This window comes from Prunus mume, linkage group LG5, assembly GCF_029339155.1.
Source record: "Prunus mume cultivar Tortuosa linkage group LG5, ASM2933915v1, whole genome shotgun sequence".
Lineage (NCBI taxonomy): Eukaryota > Viridiplantae > Streptophyta > Magnoliopsida > Rosales > Rosaceae > Prunus > Prunus mume.
This window is the reverse complement of record NC_142702.1, coordinates 3,357,190-3,372,266: the sequence shown is the minus strand read 5'-3', so window position 1 is coordinate 3,372,266 and position 15,077 is coordinate 3,357,190. Positions and strand designations below refer to the sequence as shown.

Genomic DNA, 15,077 nt, shown 5'->3' with positions numbered 1-15,077 from the left:
TTAAAAATAGATTTAAGAACGGGTGGTGATTTTCCCACTCCTCTTTTGTCTACTTACACTCCATTTTATTTATGTATAATAGTTTTTACTATAATAAAAAAGGGAGTGTAAATGGACAAAAGATGAGTGGGAACATACAATTTTTAACAAATGGAGTGTAAGCGGATAAAAGAGGAGTGAGAAAATCAGCTCCCTTAAGAACTCCTTGTTTTTAAGAAAAATCAAAGTTTTTGAGTTCTCTATTTGAATAGGATACCAAACGCCCCCTAAATGTGTTGTTGAGTTTTGTGTTGACATATTGTCACATGATAGGTTACACTTATACCATATTCTCTACCACACAATATAGAGAGAAATTTTGATATTCCTCATTTGCAGCTTGGAAAGTATTGCATCAATATACCCTTGTAAATTATTGAAAAAAAGGAATAAGTAAATTCTTTTTATTTCTTTATTTCTATCTATCTCCTCATTGAGTTGTGACTAGAGGTGTCAAACTAACCAAGTCAAGTTGTGCACGGTATGAGGCCAACCTAATTAAATATGGCCCGGCACGACACGAGCCCAATCAAAGTCGGGCTTGACACTGGCCGACTCGATGAATCGGCTTATTAAAGCCCCATATATTATATTATATTTGTTTTTAAAAGAAAAATAGTACATCATAATATTAAATTTGTGCCCATTTTTTAAGTAACATATGTTAAAAATTAATGATGTCTTTATAAATTAAATAATGACACTTTTTTTTAAATTTCAATCTTTTAAACCAAAACAATAGTCTAGCCCTTGGGGCATATCGAGTTTTTGAAATTTCAATTTTAATGTAATATATAAGCTAATGTTTTTAAAAAAAATAAATAGACACGCTTGGCTCTGCCTGTTTACTAAGTGGGTTGGCTCGAAGTCTTAATGCTCGACTCTAAAAGGGCCTGTTCGGTCCGTTTGACACCTCTACTCTAATCAACCTACATCCATGTGTCTTATTACATAATGTTGGCGTATGTCTATACTTGTGCCATAAGCACTTAGAGCATCCATAGTGGTGTAGTGTATAATAATGTGTATCTTAAATATACACTATTTGTGATCGGAATCACCCGCAATGAGGAGGTGTAAACAAGTGTAAATTTGCATCACCACCATGAGATGCAAATTTAGATGTATGTACATCTTTTTTTACATCTCTTGCAGGTAGGACCAAGCTGAAAAGAGGGGAGATAAAGTGGAGAAAAGTCAGCAAAAAAGTTGTAGGACCAAAATTCATATGTGGGCCCAATTTTTGGTTGTCATTTCCCCCCTCCCCAAGGCTACATTGCAAGACCAACAACTTTAATTTTCAAAAACAGCCAGCTTTAATTTTTTTTGCAAATCTCCACCACATAAAAAGTACTTTTAATAAAATTGTAGAAAAATGATAACCAACGACCACATTCGTTGTACTTCATTTTTGTCGTTGTTTAGTAGCCGCCGACTTGGACATCTCTAGCTGACTTTGCCTCCATGGACATTTTTGTCGTTGTTCAGCTCATTTCTCTAACCATAAAAGCCCACCACCACCATATATAATAATACTAAAAGCTTCACATATACAGAGAGAGAGAGAGAGAGAGAGAGAGAGAGAGAGAGATATGAGCAGAGAAGGGAAGGTGGTGTGTGTAACAGGAGCGTCTGGTTTCATAGCATCATGGCTGGTGAAGCTCTTATTACAACGCGGTTACATTATCAAAGCCACGGTTCGTGACCCCAGTCAGTATATATATCATTCCCTAATATAAGAGGAGTGGGAAAATAAGCTCCCTTAATAACTCCTTGTTTTTAAGAAAAATCAAAGTTTTTGAGTTCCCTATTTGAATAGGATACCAAACGCCCCCTAAATGTGTTGTTGAGTTTTGTGTTGACATATTGTCACATGATAGGTTACACTTATACCATATTCTCTACCACACAATATAGAGAGAAATTTTGATATTCCTTATTCTTCTTATTTCTTTATTTCTATCTCTCTCCTCAATTTGAGTAAATGGAAAAAAAGAAATAAGTAAATTATTGTCCACCAATGCAGACTACGTTGTGGATTCTATCTCATTGAGTTGTGACTAGATGTGTCAAATAGACCAAGTTAGGTTGTGCATGGTACGAGGCCGACCTAATTAAATATGGCTTGGCACGACACAAGCCCAATCAAAGTCGTGCCTGACACTGACCGACTCAATGAATAGGATTATTAAAGCCCTATATATTATATTATATTTGTTTTTAAAGAAAAATAGTACATCATAATATTAAATTTGTCCCCATTTTTTAAGTGACATATGTTAAAAATTAATGATTTCTTTATATTATTTTTTAAATTTCAATCTTTTAAACCAAAACAATAAGTCTAGCCCTTGGGGCATATCGAGTTTTTGAAGTTTCAATTTTAATGTAATGTATAAGCTAATGTTTTTTATGAATAGGCTCGGCCTGTTTACTAAGTGGGTTGGCTCAAAGTCCTAATGCCCGACTCTAAAGAGATCGGTTCGGTCTGTTTGACACCTCTACTCTAACCAACCTACATCCATGTTCTTATTACATAATGTTGGCATATGTCTATACTTGTGCCATAAGGACTTAAGCTTCTTCACCAACAAAATTACAAATTGAATATCATAGAAGCCACCGACCAGCAGAAGCAAAAAATAATAAAATAATAAAATAATAAAAATCTTGGCCTATAATGGTATATGGAATGAACTGCTGGATTCATAATGCTTTCGGGTATCACCCCAACACAACATATAGGTAAGTGATCATTGCCAATATGATAGTGAAACACATAGCGGTTGATAAGAACGACATAAACACATAGCAGAAGGGTTACTGTCATAGAGGCAAGAGAAAGACTTCTGATGACCAGGGTGCATAGCCTAACACTGCAGTTCCAACATAACATGGTTTTTCTTGGGAGCAACACACATCTCCTCGAATGTTATGGCTACAAGGGTATACTGATGCAATTCTTTCCAAGCTGCAACACTCTTGTAGCCATAGCCATCATCAAGTCTTTTGTTCTCCTGTCGTCGTTTTCTAGTCATCTTTTTTCCTTTTTGTAGTAGTGTATCATTAAAATTTGTGTTGAAGTGGTCATCATCGACCGAACTAAAAACAATTAAGCTCCCTTAATCAAAGTATATAAAAGGGTGAAGTACCATGACTTCCAACTGTAAATCTTAATGTGATGAGAGGAGAAGGATGATCCAAGAAAGGAAGGTGGTGTGTGTAACAAGAGCATCTAGTTTCATCGGATCATGGCCTATGCTCTTGCTAGAATGAGCTTATATTGTCAAAGCCACTGTCCGTGACCCAAGTCAGTACATATATATATATATATATATTACATATTTCTTGACCGTTGGATTGTATGTATGTTGCATATTAAAGCTACCAACACATTTAATAAATGCAATCCAACAGCAGAGATTAGAAATATGTAATCAATTATTAACTTAAATACTTATTGGAGAATAATCCTATATACATATACTATACTTCATTTCTTCTCCCTTTCTCTCCCTAAACTTGGTAGCAAACTAATTACCTGCTTGCTAATCATTTCTTTTTCAATTTCATATTTTTACAGTTTTCTTTTTTCTTTTTCTTTTTTTTTTTGAAAAGTACTCAGAACATGTTTGGTAACTTTTTTTTCTTCAATGATTTTCATTTTCAACTTCTTTGTTTTGATCACATCAACAAAAACTTGTGAGTTTCAGTTGTTGTTTTCATTTATAGTCATGTGATTAACGTTAGACAATTATGAATATGGACTAATCTTGCAACACATGTCATCATCTAAATGTCTCTAACAAGTACCATGATAGAAAACCATTAGGTTCCAAAAACTTGAGCTATCAGAGAAATGAGAGTGAACAATATTGTAGATCAAGCCAACAGTGTACAAGTTTTTTTCTCCACGCTCGTGACCAGCATAAATAGAGAGCACCCTAGTGTTGGCTAAGAAACTTCTTATCTCGATCATCCATTAGAAGTGTTAGTGAGTTCAATATATTTATTTCAAAAACATGGTTTTTAAATGTTTTGAGTTAATATTTTTACCATTAGGATATTTATACTGGGAAGGTTAGAAAAGAACTTTGGATATAAACACAATATCATCACCCAATAAAAATAAATAAATGGAGCATATGTATGGAGGGGCCCTTTTGATGAACTAATTACTTTTGCATTTATGCCTATGATGCCACAGATGACTCAAAGAAAACAGAACACTTAAGGGCACTTGATGGGGCAAAAGAACGGCTGCATTTGTTCCAAGCAGATTTGATAGAAGAAGGATCTTTTGACGCTGCAGTTGATGGATGTGAAGGTGTTTTTCATACAGCATCCCCTGTTCTATTTTCAGCCAATAACCCTCAGGTACTATAGCATTCATCCCTTTACTTTCATTTCTTATAGAGTTCAAAACTGAAATGGTTCTTTTGTCTACACAATCTCAGGCAGAATTAATTGACCCTGCAGTGAAGGGAACCCTTAATGTACTAAAATCATGTGTAAAATTCGCTACCGTCAAGAGGGTAGTTTTAACATCTTCCACGGCTGCAGTCATTGTCAACGGAAGACCATTGACCCCTAATGTGGTGGTTGATGAAACATGGTTTTCTGATCCTCTTGTGTGTGAGAATTTGAAGGTAAGTGTGTAGGCTCCCATGCTTATTATCTTCTTCCAAGTTACACCTTTTTTTCACGAAATTCATTATCATTTGTTATATTTACATGACATTAACTAGATTGAATTTGTCACCTTTACAAGTATCTGCATCCAATTATGTAGGAGATGAATAATTATCCTATCTTTCTTCTTTCCTTTTATTCTCCCCTGTTCTTCATTTGTTCTATAGAAGTAGCTTCCAAGTTTTTGTCCATCTTCTTGAGCTCAAAATGTCTAAGTATTTGCATTAAACGATCAATTAAACGATCTCAGTTGTTTTTGCAGCCATAAAAAATAAATAAATAAATAAATCAGTTGTTCATGTGATTCGTTGCATTGAGGTATGCTTAACATAAAACAAGGCATGAAGTATATCTTGGTTTAGTATGAACTTCTTTCTCTTCTCTATGTCCAGATCGCGAGATGGTATGTTCTGTCAAAAACTTTAGCTGAGGAAGCTGCTTGGAAATTTGCTGAAGGAAATGGGATTGACTTGGTTACCATAAATCCATCCTATGTGATTGGTCCACTCTTACAACCAAGCCTTAACCTCACCGTGGAGATGATTCTCAACTTCAAAAACGGTACACTTCAGCAACTATATATGATTTTTCTTTTTCAATCTTTGCTTGGTTAGAGCAGACTATGATGGAGAGTCAGAATTAACTTAGTTGAGGCAGCTAGCACAATGACTGTTGAGTGTCAAAACATTTTCTTAGAGTAGTAGGTATGTTTATCGAATGTTAAGGTAACGAAATGTTGGTTTGGGTAACAAAATAACATTTAAAGTTAGTCATTTGATGTTAGATGATTCTTGTGATGCAAGTTTGTTTCTTTTCTATGCATGCAGATATTGAAGATGTAAACAGTTCAATTTATTCATGTAGTGATGTTAGAGATGTTGCCTCAGCTCATGTTCAAGCATTTGAGGTTCCTTCAGCTAATGGAAGATATTGTTTAGTTGGACATGTTATACCCATGGCCAAGGTTCTGAAGATTTTACATGAACTTCATCCCTCTCTGTGCCCACCTCAAAAGTAAGTTATTACTTGCAAAATGCCACAAATTGGCAATTTTCTTTTTCCAATATGACAAATTTCTAAGGGAAGGAAAGATTTATTTGTTTCATTGTTGGCAGATATGAGGAGGCCAATCCTTCTGAACCCACATATCAAGTATCACAGGAAAAAGCAAAAAGTTTGGGAGTTAATTTCCTTCCACTGGAAGTAAGTCTTAGGGACACTGTTGAAAGCCTCAAGGAGAAGGGCTTCCTCAAGGTTTGAATTATGCAACTGAAGGCAACTTGTTCATTACACAAGTTTATCCAAAGAGATTGTGAAAGTATTACTGTTCATGTTCAGACTTTCTGTATTTGTCTGCAGCATTTGCCACCAATGTTTCAGCTCGATTGAAAATTAATTAAATTGTAACTTTTCAATCTCTAGTGTACCAACCAAAAGTGTCTTTAATTATCTGTTTTAAAATAAAAATTTCTATTAACTTTCTCTTCATTGAGTTTTATCCTAATAACTTATGGCCTGCTTGAATTCAATCAAATGAAATGAAAGACTTTATTAATCCACAATCAGGGTTAAATCAGTGGTACCAAAAAGAGTATAGAGTTGGAAAATTGCAATAACCACCATATGAATCATATGAGGATTTCAAAGAACATGTATAATTTTTAACAGAGTGTTCGTATTATACAGTACACACCTTTAAGATCTCTATAACCTCAAAAACCTTTCTCCTTTAGTTATTAGGGGAAAAATAATGAAAGAAATGAATAATTGCCTGCAACTACCAATAATCCCCACATGAACAAACAGTCAAACAAACTAGGGCAAATATTTAGATATGCTCAGATTCACTCATCTTATGATAGTGAAACACATAGCGGTTGATAAGAACCACATAAACACATAGTAGAAGGGTTACTGTCATAGAAGCAAGAGAAAGACTTCTGATGACCAGGGTGCATAGCCTAACACTGCAGTTCCAACATAACATGGTTTTTCTTAGGAGCAACACACATCTCCTAGAATGTTATGGCTACAAGGGTATACTGATGCAATACTTTCCAAGCTGCAATACTCTTGTAGCCATGGCCATCGTCTTGTCTTTTGTTCTACCGTCGTCGTTTTCTGGGTCTTTTTCCCTTTTTGTAGTAATGTATCATTAAAATTTGTGTTGAAGTGGTCATCATCGACCGAACTAAAAATAATTAAGCTCCCTTAATCAAGTATATAAAAGGGTGAAGTACCATGACTTCCAGCTGTAAATCTTAATGTGATGAGAGGAGAAGGATGAGCCAAGAAAGGAAATGGTGTGTGTAACAAGAGCATCTAGTTTCATAGGATCATGGCCTATCAAGCTCTTGCTAGAATGAGCTTATATTGTCAAAGCCACTGTCCATGACCCAAGTTAGTATATATATATATATTATGACAGGACCCGACCCAAATTCCATTTTCGAATCTGAGCCGAACCCTGACGTGTTCAACACTTGGCGGGTGCCAAGCACACTTGACTAAATTGCCCGTCTAACAAAACCGAAGTTAACCACAAGTTTGACTTCTGCCTAAAATTCGGTAACGTCTCCCTTGTAAATAGTCGTTTCGCAAAAATCTTCCACATTTACAAAATGCAGTTATAATCCCAACCGTTCACCAGCAAGTTCCAAATCAGGAGTAGGATAATTCAACTCATGCTTCATATGCACCTTTTGAATTTTCGAATATACAAGAATATCATCTATGAACACAATCACAAAGCAATCCAAGTAAGGTCAGAACACGCTGTTCATCAGATCCATAAATGTTGCTGGCGCATTAGTCAGCCTAAAAGGCATCACCAAAAATTCATAATGACCATATCTTGTTCAGAAAGTAGTCTTAGGCATATCCTCTTCTCTTATCAGCACTGTAACCTTATTCAACTGTCTATAATCAATACATAACCTCATGGTGCCATCATTCTTCACAAATAGAACTGGTGCACCCCAATGAGAGAAACTGGGTCAGATGAAACCTTGTCCATCAACTCCTGCAATGAGTTTTCAACTCCTTTAATTCAACTGTTGCTATTCTATACGGTGCCTGAGAGATAGGGTTCGTCCTTGGGACGAGCTCAATGGTGAACTCGATCTCCCGATGAGGAGGTAATCCAGGAAGATCCTCAAGAAACACATCCGGAAATTCTAGTACCACTGGAATATGCTCCAACCTCAATCCATTATCCCGGGTGTCAATTACGTGAGCCAAGTATCCTAAACACCCTTTTCTGAGCAACCGTCTTGCCGTCATAGCTGATATGAGGCAAGATGGAGGAACTTTACGCTCACCACAGAAAGTCACCTCAGGTTGTCCGGGACTACGGAGTATGACCTCCTTCCGGAAACAATTGATCGAAGCACAATGCTTAGCTAACCAATCCATACTCAGAATAACATCCAAATCCACCATATCTAAAGGAATTAAATCTGCCTCCAGAATTACATCCCCTACCAAAACCATGCTACCCTTGTACACTACGCCAACTGTAAAGACATCTCCCATGGGTACAGAAATAGCAAGTTCCTCACACAAGGCCGTGAGTCTCACATTTGCATTGTGGGTAAAACTATGTGCAACAAAAGAGTGTGTATCCCCAGGGTCAATTAAACCTCTAGCAGGAATCCCAAAAAATGGTAATATACCTACAATCACATCAGGTGATGTCTGTGCCTACTGCTGAGACATGTTGTATACTCGCCCAGTAGCTCTAGAACATCCATGACGCCCTCTGCTGCCTGCCACCTATGCTAGCCATACTGCCCGGGCCCTACTACTAGACGATGCCCCTACAACTGTGATGTACTCTGTCCTCTGCTTTGTGCACCCGTCCCCTGGGTTGGCCTAGCTGAGATTTCTCTAGTCTAAAATGCCCTAACTAACCACGGTGATAGCACCCAGTGGTGCCCGGTGACAAGGCCCGGTATGAAACCCGCCGATAAAGCACACCGGGAGCGATTCCTCTCTAAAACTGGCTGCAGCTGTCTCCCTGAACCTCAAGCTATGCTACCTTCGGAACGGCCGTCTCCCTAAGTGATTGCCACCTCTACTAGCCATACTGGTCGGGGCCCCACTACTAGACGAGGCCCTCACAATCTGTGATGTGCTTTGTACTCTACTCATGCACCCGTCCCTTGGGTTGGCCTAGTGGAGATTTCTCTACTGCTGAAGCATCGGGCACTCCTTCAAAATGCCCTAAGTGACCACAGCGATAGCACCCAGTGTTGCCCTGCGACAAGGCTCGGTATGGAACTTACCACATAAAGCACACTGGGAGCGATTCTTCCCACTAAAACTGGCTGCACTGTCTCCCTGAACCACTGGCTATCCTATCTCCGAAATGGGGTCCAGAACTCCCACTCTAGTTGGACCCTCCGCTGGAGCTTACTCCAACTCGAATACCTCCACAGCTATGACCACTGGACGATCCATAGCTAAAACTACCTCGCTTGGATAACCCCTGACTGGGACCACCCATGTCATACTATCGTTTACGGAAATTACTTCGTCCCTGAACTATCATCTGACTGCTTTCAACCAATGAGGTAGACATCACCAAATCTCCGAAATTAGCCAGATGCTGTCCCACTACGATGTCACGGATGGATGTCTTTAATCCTTTGGTAAATAGTTGACACTTCTTTCTTTCATCCATCACAAGTGGTGCACAATACTTGGACTGTTCATTGAATTTCTTCTCATACTCTAACACCGTCATAATGCCCTATTCAAGTTGAAGGAACTCCTCCATCATCATATTTTGGTAGGCTAAAGGATAGAATTGCTCAACAAAGGCAATCCAAAAAACATGCCACGTGATGGCCGATGGGTCCTGATACTGTCTTCTAACCGACTCCCACCAGACCTTGCATTTCTAGAAAGGAAAAAGGTAGCCAGAACCACTCTGCGCTCCTGTGGGACATCCATCACATCCACAATTCTTTCCATCTCTATCCATTCTTCAGCCATGGCGGGATCACCATCACCATTAAATTCCACTACCCCCATCCTTTTAGCCTGGTCTGCATATGTCAAAGATGCATCTCTGTGTTGCCCAGTCCTGGATAAGGCCTGGGTCAATAACTCCAGTGTCTGCTGAAAATTTGGATCAATCGGTGGAGTGGGCATCACCGGTACAACTCCTGCTAGACCTTTTACGTAAGATTGCTCAACTTGTTCCGGTACTGGACCCGAAATCGGAGGGTTCTCCGGCTAAGGAGAAGGATCTTGTCCTCTTAGTCGGGACACCCATCGAATTCCCCTATGAGTGCCACCACGATTAGGGCCCATGATTCTGTCACAAGAAACATGAATTCATTAAAACAGGAATCCACACAAGGTGCGCAATCTACAGGAATTTAAACCTAACGCTCCAATACCAAGTTGACAGGACCCGACCCAAATTTCACTTCCAAATATGAGCCGAACCATGTGCGTGTCGGACACCTGGCAGGTGCCAGGCACACTTGACTAAATTGCCCGTCCTAACAAACCAAAGTTAACTTCAAGTTTGACTTCTGCCTAAAATTCGGCAGAATCTCCCTTGTAAGTAGTCATTTCCCAAAAATCATCCACCTGTACAAAATACAATTATAATCCCAACCGTTCAACATGCATCAAGTTTAAATTCAAGCAATCCAACTACAGAACTATGTGGCCTCAGGCCTTACAGAAATCCTAGGGCAATTTCAAACCAATACTAATTAGTTTAATTCAGAGGAGTAGTTCGATTACAACAGAAATCCTACTTAGTGGAAAGGATGAGTGAAGAGTTATGACTGCCCTGTTGTGGCGCCTGTACACGACTACTACCTGGGGGTGCAAAACATTTAAAAATGTGAGTTGACAAAAGTAAAATTTTGGAAAATAGAATATGAACATACTAACCCCACTGTTAAAACATTTAGAAAAATTCAATTATCTCAGTATTCTATATTCGTAATAAAGTTCAAGCATGCATATCTACATACATATAACTGATCAAGCATTCAAACAAATCATTGAAAACGTTTGAAAGCATTGTAAAATATTAATTACTTTCCACCTAGGTGTACCCATCATATATCCGTCAATTCCTTAATTTCCGTTAATTCCCATATTATACCATCAATTCCCACAGTATACCGTCAATTCCTTGTGTCACAATTTGTGACACGTCCTCACAGGTCTCGGTAATATAAAGTCGACCCGAGCCGCAATCCTCGCAGGATTCAAGGGACATTTAGTCAGCTAGATCTACATTCCTCGCTTCGCACGATTCGGGCGTCCCCAAAACTCATAGGGCATTGTCAAATGCGCACTGACTCAACTGAAGGCAACTACAATGTCCATTGACATTATTATAACCGAACGCAACAATTTATCTAAAGGCAACATATTTATCCGAGGCAACATTCATTCCTAAGGCAACATTTATTCCGAAAGCAACATGGGTACCTATGGTGGTTTATAAAAAACATTTCCTAGAAAATCATAAAAACTATTTCTCATCCATCCTTAAATTATGTTGCCACTATACGTCCAACTTTCCAAGCCATGCTCAACTTGAATATAAACAGGATATAATAAAAATATATGAAATCAAACAATCATACTTGGAAAGTAAAAATTCATAATAACTCATTCAAGGTCAAATAATAAAACTTTAATTGCATAAAATCATTTATAAAATAAAAGTCCACTCACAGAGCGTCCGAGTTCGCTTGACCGTTTGAGGGTCCCTCCTGCGAGTCCGCTGGTGCCCGAGTACCTATTAATGCCATTACAAATATTAAATTAATAAAATTATTCAACATAAATATTTAATCCAGAACCTTGACCCCCAACTTCTAAAAGTGCGTGACTCATTTTAAGACCATTCCTATGCCCACTTAAACATTTCAGACGATTAGAACGGTCCGAAAAGACCCGAGACTCGATAAACGATAAATTTGCCATATTGCTCAATCCGAGACCCCGTGGGGTCCACGACCTCTAATTATCAATCTGAGAGTTCCTATTGGTTCCTCACATTTAAATAACCCTATCCTGCAACTCTAGTCTGAATCAGACGATCGGATTGCTCACGATCATACGATCGAACGGTTACAGCTAATTTAGCCCTAGGGTTATCTATTTCGGATTATCGAAGACTCCGATTCACGATCCGTCGAATCCTATATGATCCTAGAAGTACAAGATAAAACATACATGAATTTGATCTCGATCCAAAGGTCCGAACATATCAAACCCGGATATCGCACAATAGGAGAAATCCGTTCGAGGCTCAAACGATAACCAAATTGAAATCCGAGCACACCTACGCGCTCGTGACAACCTAGGGATCATTTTAGGATAAATTTTGGCCCCACAATATTACCCACGCACCGAGGAAGGTACTTCCAATCTTCTTGGCTTCGACTCAATTCCTTTTCCAGCATGGCAATGACATCTTCTTGGGTGACAAAAGATGGTCCCTTTTGTTTAGACCTCTTTCCGACAGCAACAGACTCTTGTGGAAGTCTCTCGTTTTCTTTACTTCACTTAGCAACTGAACTTTTCAACTCCTTGATTGTGTTTGCCATTTCCCTCTGGGTGTCCCTCATAGCATGGATGGCTGCAACAAGGTCTGAGAGGGTAAAAGCTCCCTCACTTGCACGTTCTTGTTCTCTAGATGAGGCATTCTGCCTTGATTCCGAATCACCATGGCTTGGCCCATCTTGGGAAGTCATGTTGTTCCTTATGGTCTTCTTCTTTAAAGGGATCAATGAAGATAATGGCCTAATCCCCAGTGAAGTCGCCAATTTATGTAAGGGACTTTTTCTTCCAGCAGCTGTAAATGGGTTGGGCTGCCGTAAGGGCAGATCGATGAAATTTTCCCCTTTGTCTGAGTTCAAAAATTAAATCCCAAAAATGCTTCGAAAGGGCAGCAGAGCCTTAGGAAGTATTTTGGTTACCTTCATCAGCCAAAACAATGGCAACTTACAAGTAATTTTTGCATGCTTACAGATAAACTTTTGAGCTTGGCATGAGAGGCATGTGGCTGGAAGCAAAATCAACATGAGTTTAGCACTGAGGGGAAATTTAGGCTTTCTTAGGGGGAAAAATGGAAGTGTTAAGGTGAGAAAGGAGAGATTTGTAGGAGATTTGGCTAGGAAGAGAGAAATGAAGAACAATGCTCTTCCGAGCTTGACAGATACTCATGTCGCCATAAGAGAAGAATGGAGAAGAGGGTGAACAGTGCACAAGATTGCTGAGTTTTTGCAAGTTAGAGAGAAAGCTTGCTCTCTGAATCTGGGTTGGTTTCGTTGGGTAGGAGATGCCTCATTTTATAGCTGCTGGAAATCATTCCTTCCCAAGAAACCTTAATGGTTTCTACCCATTTTGGCTAAGTTTTTCCCTTCCTTTCTCTTCTCCTCCCTTGGCTTTTCCTATCTTGGTGAAATTTCCTCTGTCTATTCGCACAAAATCAGGAACTTTGGGAGCTCAAGGCCCCTTTCCCGCGGCTGTTCCAGTGGGAGGCTCCATTCTTAGCTATTTTTCTTCTTCTTTCCTTCCTCATTCCTTGGTCAGATCTGATGAAGGAAAGGAAGTGGATATACATGCTGGTTCAAAGGGTGCTTCTGGCAGCTCGCAGGCTAATATTCTTTGGTTCCTTGAATGTTTCTTGCTTGGAACTTGCTCCCCCCATGTGCTGGAACCTCCAGCAGCTTTGTTCAATAAATCTTCAGACCTCCCCCTTCGTGGCTTCTATTTTTCTAGCAAGGGGCAGAGGCTTTTGTGGCTTATCTTGAAGTTTTGTATGGGCCAAGGTGGTTCCTTAAGTAAGTGGGCTATTTAAAACGTTTGGGCTTTTTGGTTGAGTCAATAGGCTATTTTGATTGGGCTGATTTTTTGTTGGGTTATTTTCCCTTTTGTGCTCACCCATGTGTTTGGGCCAAAGAAATGGACTTGAGTCCCGAGGCTCCCAAGCAACCAGAGACTTCCATTTCTCGGGCCATCAATGGGCCTCATGTTGATTTATTACCATCCATACCACAACCAACTCAAGCAAGCCCCAGGTATTTGAGCGGCTTGGGCCCGCTTAGGCTTGTGGCGTGGTTGGGTGCGAAATAATAATTTCGTGCTTGGCATGGCATGTCGCTTGGCACGTTTTTAATTGTGATGCTTGATGGGATAATTAGCATGGATTTGTAGAGCTAATGCATTTTATAATCTTAATCTCGATTCCTAGCATGACGGATTATTTATTTGGCATGGCACGTGGAGTGTGACTCGTGCATGGCGGACTTTCGTGTGCTCCAAATTGGGTCTTTTCTCAATAATATATCGTTTTGGGCCGAGAATATATTCGGGCCCAACCGTGGATTTTTTGGGCCTCAACACATTTCTTTTTCTTTTCTTTTTTTACAGTTTTCTTTTTTTTTTTTTTTTTTTTTTTGAAAAGTACTGAGAACATGTTTGGTAACTTTTTTTTCTTCTATGATTTTCATCTTTAACTTCTTGGTTTTGATCACATCAACAAAAACTTGTGAGTTTCGGTTGTTGTTTTCATCTATAATCATGTGATTAATGTTAGACAATTATGAATATGGACTAATCTTGCAACACATGTCATCATCTAAATGTCTCTAACAAGTACCATGATAGAAAACCATTAGGTTCCAAAAACATAAGCTATCAAAGAAATGTGAGTGAACAATATTGTAGATCAAGCCAATAGTGTACAAGTTTTTTTCTCCACGCTCATGACCAGCATAAATAGAGAACACCCTAGTGTTGGCTTAGCATCTTCTATGGCTGCAGTCATTTTCAATGGAAGACCATTGACCCCTGATTTGGTGATTGATGAAACATGGTTTTCAGATCCTCTTGTTTGTGAGAATTTGAACGTAAGTGTGTAGGCTTCCATGCTTATTATCTTCTTCCAAGTTACACCTTTTATTTATGAAATTCATTATCATTTGTTATTTGGCATCTTCTGTTGCTTCAGTCATGGCAATATATCTTGGTTTAGTATGAACTTCCTTTCCTCTCTTTGTCCAGGAATGGTATTTTCTTTCAAAAACTTTAGCTGTGGGGGCTGCTTGGAAATTTGCTAAAGGAAATGGGATTGACTTGGTTACCATAAATCCATCATATGTGATTGGTCCACTCTTACAACCAAGTCTTAATCTCACTGTGGAGATGATTCTGAATCTCAAAGATGGTACACTTCAGAAACTATATGTATATATATTTTAGAGCAAGAGAATGATGGAGACTCAGAATTAACTTAGTTAGGGCCACAAGCAAGATTGTTTTAGATGCAGGCAATTTTTTAGCAAATTAGATGTGTA

The 15,077-nt window shown here is 38.9% G+C and overlaps 1 protein-coding gene and 1 pseudogene across 2 annotated transcripts; one reads left to right on the top strand and one right to left on the bottom strand.

Moving 5' to 3' along the window:
* Window positions 1-1,616: 1,616 nt before the first annotated feature.
* LOC103330650 (phenylacetaldehyde reductase-like) lies at window positions 1,617-6,103 on the top strand. 2 transcript variants are annotated; one of them, XM_008233253.2, is made up of 6 exons: window positions 1,617-1,749; window positions 4,247-4,416; window positions 4,497-4,688; window positions 5,124-5,292; window positions 5,559-5,745; window positions 5,847-6,103. In XM_008233253.2, exons 1-6 carry the CDS (start codon window positions 1,632-1,634, stop codon window positions 5,989-5,991), a joined length of 981 nt encoding a protein of 326 aa, XP_008231475.2. In that variant the 5' UTR covers window positions 1,617-1,631; the 3' UTR covers window positions 5,992-6,103. The 2 variants fall into 2 exon arrangements, with proteins under 2 accessions (XP_008231475.2, XP_016649899.2); XM_016794413.2 differs by having other exon boundaries at window positions 1,673-1,736.
* Window positions 6,104-7,746: 1,643 nt separating this feature from the next.
* LOC148916646 (uncharacterized) lies at window positions 7,747-9,888 on the bottom strand (annotated as a pseudogene).
* Window positions 9,889-15,077: the final 5,189 nt, after the last annotated feature.